The sequence below is a fragment of the Camelus ferus genome, chromosome 13, assembly GCF_009834535.1.
Source record: "Camelus ferus isolate YT-003-E chromosome 13, BCGSAC_Cfer_1.0, whole genome shotgun sequence".
Classification (NCBI taxonomy): domain Eukaryota; kingdom Metazoa; phylum Chordata; class Mammalia; order Artiodactyla; family Camelidae; genus Camelus; species Camelus ferus.
In genome coordinates, this window is record NC_045708.1 from 43,901,132 (window position 1) to 43,908,095 (window position 6,964).

General features: G+C 41.2%; 1 protein-coding gene across 1 annotated transcript in view; it reads right to left on the minus strand.

The window, feature by feature from the left end:
• Positions 1-2,740, minus strand: part of LOC102518893 (cytochrome P450 2J2) — a 41,000-nt gene extending 38,260 nt beyond the window's left edge. Inside the window, exon 1 of the mRNA XM_032494404.1 lies at positions 2,444-2,740. Coding sequence (XP_032350295.1) covers positions 2,444-2,653 — 210 coding nt within the window. The 5' untranslated portion in view covers positions 2,654-2,740. The remainder of the gene's footprint in view (positions 1-2,443) is intronic.
• Between the last annotated feature and the right edge of the window lie 4,224 nt (positions 2,741-6,964).

A 6,964-nucleotide genomic window follows, 5' to 3' on the forward strand; every position in this document is an offset into this window, starting at 1 on the left:
CAAAACTACAATGAGGTATCACCTCATACCAGTCAGAATGGCCATCATTCAAAAGTCCACAAATGACAAATGCTGGAGAGGCTATGGAGAAAAGGGAACCCTCCTACACTGCTGGTGGGAATGCAGTTTGGTGCAGCCACTGTGGAAAACAGTATGGAGATTCCTCAAAAGACTAGCAATAGACTTACCATATGACCCAGGAATCCTGCTCCTCGGCTTATATCCAGAAGGAACCCTACTTCAGGATGACACCTGCACCTCAATGTTCATAGCAGCACTATTTACAAAGGCCAAGACATGGAAACAGCCTAAATGTCCATCAACAGATGACTGGATAAAGAAGAAGTGGTATATTTATACAATGGAATACTACTCAGCCATAAAAACCGACAACATAACGCCATTTGCAGCAACATGGATGCTCCTGGAGAATGTCATTCTAAGTGAAGTAAGCCAGAAAGAGAAAGAAAAATACCATATGCGATCGCTCATATGTGGAATCTAAAAAAAACCAAAAAACAAAAACAAAGCATAAATACAAAACAGAAATAGACTCACAGACATAGAATACAAACCTGTGGCTGCCAAGGGGGCGGGGTGTGGGAAGAGATAGACTGGGATTTCAAAATTGTAGAATAGATAAACAAGATTATACTGTATAGCACAGGGAAATATATATAAGATCTTATGGTAGCTCACAGAGAAAACAATGTGACAATGAATATACACATGTTCATGTATAACTGAAAAATTGTGCTCTACACTGGAATTTGACACAGCATTGTAAAATGATTATAAATCAATAAAAAAAAGTTAAAAAAAAAAAAAAAAGAAGGATGCCAACTGATTAACAAATACATCTGAGTACTGGTTCTCCAGTTAGAGAAGCCAGCAACACAACATGAGAGATTCCTTTTTACATGCTTTAGTTTCAGGCAGAAGTTAAGTCATATCCCTTTTATTTCAAAACATTAACTGTATGAAATTGTCCAATAAGATTAATGTTTGCTGCTGTTTAAAAAATAAATAAATAAATAAATAAATAAATTTTAAAAAATGGAGAAAAGAAAAAAAAAAGAAAAGTAGCAGAACTGAGTAGAGATATAGACAAAATGGTAATTATATTTGGAGACTTCAACATCCCTCTCCTAGTCACTGAGAGAATCAGTAGGTAAAAAGTCAACAAGAGCACAGAAGAACTAAAGAACACAGTCATCTAATTATTTCTAATTGACATATAGTAGAGAACACTTCATCAACAGCAGCAGAATACATTATTTTTTCAAGTATACATGGTGCTGCATCTTGGGTCATAAAACTCACATTTGTATATTAAAAAAATTGAAACCATAAAAATATGTCCTCAGACAATAATGGACTCAAGCTGGAAATCATTAACAGAAAGATAACAGAACAATCTCCCAATACTTTGATATTACACAACACACTTCACAAACAGGGGGACAGGTATAGGTGCCTAGCTGTAGAATTCTGTAGACTAGTTCTGTCCCTTAGTGGTACCGATGGGGTTGTTCTCCCAGAAAGTGATAAACCCTTCCCCATCTGAACGTGGATATACATCACAGGCTTATGTTTAAAGTGCTCCAGGTTCTTTCTAGGCAAAGGGGACCAATATTTGTTGGGAACCTACTATAAGCTGTATTAAACTTGACCATTCACTGTTTTATTTAATGTTCACAACCGCCTATTATAGTGTTGTCTCTCAGTAAATTACCAGCGCTGAGAGGCAGGGAAGCAGCTGAAGATTGTTGGGAAAGTGTTGGACGTTGGAGAGAATTTTAAGGAACTCAGAGCAGCCAGTTTCGAAGCCCTGATGGGAGATGATTACAAAGAAGTGGAAAGAAGCTACGAGAAGGGTTCCAAGCGGCTCCCTAAGGATTCTAAACTTGGGAGGCAGCTGGAGATTAGGGAGAAATCTAAGCCGAGGAATATTTTAAATGATTACTTTAGAGGGAGTGGATTACAGAGTGAGGAGGCTGAAGGTGAGGGGCTCAGTCCTTGAGGGGATGGAAGAAAGTCAGTTGAAAAGTGGTGAGGATTTAGGTAATCACATTTTACTCATGGGAAATGCAGTCTCCAAGAAGGAAAGTAGAGCATTCCCCGCCCGCCTTGGTAATAGTATTAAAAAGACGTGATCATATTACAAATAGGATGTGCTAGCAATGTGTACCATGACACATAATTAAATGACTTAAAGAATGTATCATGCCTGGCACATTTAAATAGTACACAGTACACAATTTTACCCCTAGAAAGGGCAGGTGAAGTCATTAGTTGAAAGTGAGGACAATAAGGCTCAAAGCGGGGTGTACCGGGAGCCTGCTTTAGCGTCAGAGCCCTCCCCATCCTTCTGTCATCGGTACCCAAACTGGCCCTTGCCCTACACGTCAGGGTGAACCCAGGCAGCTTCGCCTTCTCTTACCCGCTGAAGCGACAGGTGAACCTTCTTAAAGTCCAGATAGAAGAGGTGTCCCACGAAGGGCAGGCGCGGGGGCCCAGGCGGGTAGTTCTTTGGGCGACGACTTTTGAGGAAATCAGCAAAGAAGAGAAATACAACTGCGCCCAGCAGGAGAGTGCGGACACGGAGCAGCCCCCAGACAGCGGCTGCCAGGGAGCCCAAAGCTGCAAGCATAACTGAGATGTCGGCTACGTCCTCAGTGCTCTGCGCAGGCCCTGGTCTGAGGCGGGGCTCTAGAGTCTGAGCTCCCAGCCCCGCCCCCTTCCAGGCCCCTCCCTTGGCCCCGCCCCCGCCCCGCCCCACTCCAGGCAGTGCCTTCCCCTCCCCGCCCCCAGGTCCAGCCACCCTGACACCGCCCACTCGGAGGTCCCAGTCTGCACTTCCCTGCCTTGCCTGCCTGGCGCCCAGTGGCCAGGCTTCTGCCAGTATTCAGGGCTCTTTCCGCAGACCCGCCTCCTGCTGCAACCCTACCACCCACACCGGGTCCTCTCCTTCCCTCCTCCTGCATCCAGCCTGCCTGCCAGCCCCACTAGAAGCCAGAGGCCAGATTCCTGGAAGAACATGACCAGGTTTTGGAAAAGGCCAGTCTAGGAGCTTTTTTAGTTGCTATTTAGAAAGCTTGTCTCTCTGTGAGATCATGGGCCTATAGGCGTTATGGTTTCATTGCATCTGAGAGTGGCACAGACTTTAGCGCTCCCTGTTTCTCAGTCACCCTCTCACTCACTGATTGGAACTGCACCTGGTGAATTTTAATCAGGGTAACGGCAGCACCTGACATTTCTTCTGTGTTTACTATACACCAGGCGTTGCATCAGCCTCTTTCCATAAATTGCTTAATTCCGACAAAATTATGCAGATGCTCTCTTCCTTCCATCTTGCAGTTGCAGAAACTGAGACAGAGACATGTCCCAAATAAGTGGTAAGTAAATGAACCCACTGGTCTGCAAGACATCTTAGGACTCCCTGGATTTGAAGATAAAGAAACATGTGGAGCTGGCTGGCCCTGTTTGAAGTCCATGAAAGCTTTTGTTAGAGCAAGCAGGTAGAGAGAGATGAGCAGAGAAAGGGGGATGCAGGCCAAATGGCAGGAGCTGGGCAGAAAGGAGGGACACAGGCCAAATACAGGAAACCATATGTCATGTGAGCACCAGGGGTCCCTGGGCAGAGAAAGAAAAGCAGGAACCTCTGAGCTGATAAGTGGTCACATATTTTGGGGTTAAGAGCAGTGGGAAGGCCAACAAAGAAAGGTGGGAAAAGGCAGGAATCTCAGGTATCTGAATATAACTTTTTGCTCATTATGCCCTCATTTCAATAAAATTAGCCTTGCAGATTAGAAGCACCCTTCATGCACTGAGGCCATGACACATCCTATCCAGAGTAAATATGGATAAAAATCCCTTCTCCTTTTGGGAAGGCAGAGTTGGTGTAAAAATCAGGGAATAGGACCCCAAACCCTTCTTCCTCAATGAATATTCCACTCGTTTATTTTTACACCCTATGGAACCAACTTGCCCAAAACAAAACAACACCTCGGGCAGCGACTCACCTGAGCCAGCCCACTCTCCCACTGAGATTGTACTATCTATCCCTTAATAAAGCTGCCCCTTACTGTCTTAACCTCTGCATCTCAGCTCTGAATTCTTTCTGGGAGGAGACAAGAACCTGGACACCAGATACATCTACCAGCAACATCTTAACCCTGACTCCTGGACCTGATACAGGAAAAATGTGGGGAGAAAGGATGGTCATATCCCTGGTCTGGGTTGAGTCCCTGGGACGTGCCCCGCCAGGTGTGGGTTCTTGACTTCACTTAGGAGAGAATTCAAGAATGAGGCACAGTTGAATAAAAGTAGATTTATGCAGAGAGATATGTACTCCATAGACAGAGTGCAGGCTGTCTTAGAAGGCAAGAGAAAGGCCATGAGGTGTGGGGATTGGGTGCTTAGTTCAAAGTAAAGTAGATAGACGCTCCATAGAGTGCAGTCTGCCTCACTCAAAAGGGAGAGTGGCCACGAGGTGTGGCCACCCTGCCCTTACCAGAGTCATAAATCCCATTACTTAGAATGCCCCCTGACAAGTCTTACTTCACTTGTAACCAATCAGGTACCTGTACATCAGCTGACCAGGTAGCCCCTACCCTTTGTGTGCACAGCCCTTTTTCTAATAAAACACCCTGTCCATTCAACCTGGTGCTCATACAGGAACCTCTTCTCTGTGTGGCCCTCTGTTGCCTATAGCAGCGTATCTATTAAACTTACCTGTCTCCAACTTTGTTTCTTGTAAATTCTTTTTCTGCTCGCAACACCAGCCCTCCATGTCTCTCAGCAAAGCATTACCTCAAAGCTCCTCGCACTGAGGCTAGTCCTTATTAGGTGCTTAATGGACTCTGAAGGTGGGTGTCTTAGTCCTTCTCCTTTTTGGTTTGCTTACTGAGAGCCTTTCTCTGAAGCCCCAAGACAGTGTAGGACCCCAAGTTCCAAACTCTCATGCCACCTTTGTGTGCCTACCTGTGTCTCACCATATGTGAGATGCTCAAAACATGAAACATAGTTCTGGAATAGTATAGCACACACTCAGGTGCTCAACATCTATAGAAAGGATGCTGAAAATCTATTTCTTTTAAAGAAATAAAACAGCAGTGAAGCCTCTTTTCTATCCTCCAAAGTTCAGAGGGAGATACTAGTCAGAGCTTAATTTTCGTCCTTCCAGTCCCCATTTTCTTGTTTCACTACAATTGTTATGCATTCATGCAATTTTTCCTAATATGTATATAAATACTTTTGAAAAATTATCATACAACTGATTTCTTATCTCAGTGTTATGTGTTTGAGATCTATCTGGGTTGATATGTATGGTTTTAGTTCATTCTCTTTAACAGCTATGTAGTATTCCATCAGTACCCCACAATTTTTGGAGGGGGATAAAATGGACATATATTAGTTTCAGATGTACAACACAATGATTCATCTGAGAAAAATGACCACATAAAATATCTAGTTAACAACCAATATGATATATAATTACACATTTTTTTTCTTATTATGAGCAATTTTAAGATCTACTTTCTTGGCAACTTTCAACTATGCAGTTCAGTATTACTAACTCTGGTCACTCTGCTGTACATCCCTGAGACTTATTTATTTTATAATGGAAAGTTCTTACCTTGACCTGCTTCATCCATTTGGCTCAACCCCTGCCTTCCTGCCTTTGGCAACCACCAATCTGTTCTGTGTATCTAGGAGCTCCATTTTTGTTTTTGATTTGGGTTTGTCTCTTTTAGATCGCACATGTAAGTTAGAACATTTAACACTTGTCTTTTTTTGTCTGACATTTCATTTAGCATAATGTCCTTGAGGTCCATTCACGCTGTTGCAAATTGTAAGACTTCCTTCAGTATGTATATGCAGATCTCTCATTTTCTGTATTCATTCATCTACTGATGGGCATGAGATTGTTTCCATATCTTGGTTATTGTAAATAACACTACAAACAATATAGGGGTGCAGACATCTTTTGTGTTTTCATTTTATTCAGACAAATACACAGAATTGGAATAGCTGGATCAAATGCTAGTTCTATTTTTATACCATGATTTATTTACCCATTTTCATATCAATGAACACTCTGTCATGTACTAATCAATCCCCCAAATCATTGAGTTGCTTCAAAAAAGAAAAGAAAGAAGAAAAACAGGAAGAAGGAAAAAGGAAAAGCTTAATGTTGTGTATACAATTTTGTTGAACAAATCACACACAGGAAAACATGTAAAGCAACTATGTAGAATATTAATTGCCTGGTGAGAAGTTATCAGATTAGTCCCTTCATTGGCCCTTATGCCACACAATTTCCTGAATAAATTGCTAATTAATTAATAAGTTATTTGTTAATTGTGGTTACAAGTATCAAGTGATTTTTTTTCAGCATTAATTGAAAACTGTTGTGTGAAACCTGTGTATCCAGAGACATTACATCATATAAATATTAAGAAATACTTTAGCTAGAATATTTTTTGGTATTAAATTATATGTCAAGTATTTGAAATGAATTTGAGGTTCAAAGTAAGGTATATTTCCTAAGCAACAATGGTAATTTCTTTATTTCAAAATTCCCTATTTTGAAACTTTAAATTTCTATTAGTTGTCTTACATCTTCTTCTACCATATGACTACATTATTTGACAATTAAAAGACACAATTTTTTGAATGCATTTAAGGATTTATTTTAAAAATTGTTATGCTGCATTATTTTTATCAAGAAGTAACTTGGTCCATCAAATCTCTTTTGCTTGCCTAGGATTCAAGTCAAAATGATTTTCAAAATAACTGTAAACAAACTTAATCTAAATGTGTTAACAAATATCCCTGGATATTCTATTTATGTATCTTTAATGCCCTGAAAATCTGAAGGGTAATCTAAACTGGCATGTTTTAGAGTATTCAAGAAAGAAAAAAAAATTCCTGCTTTTCACACCACCATTTTAGATTT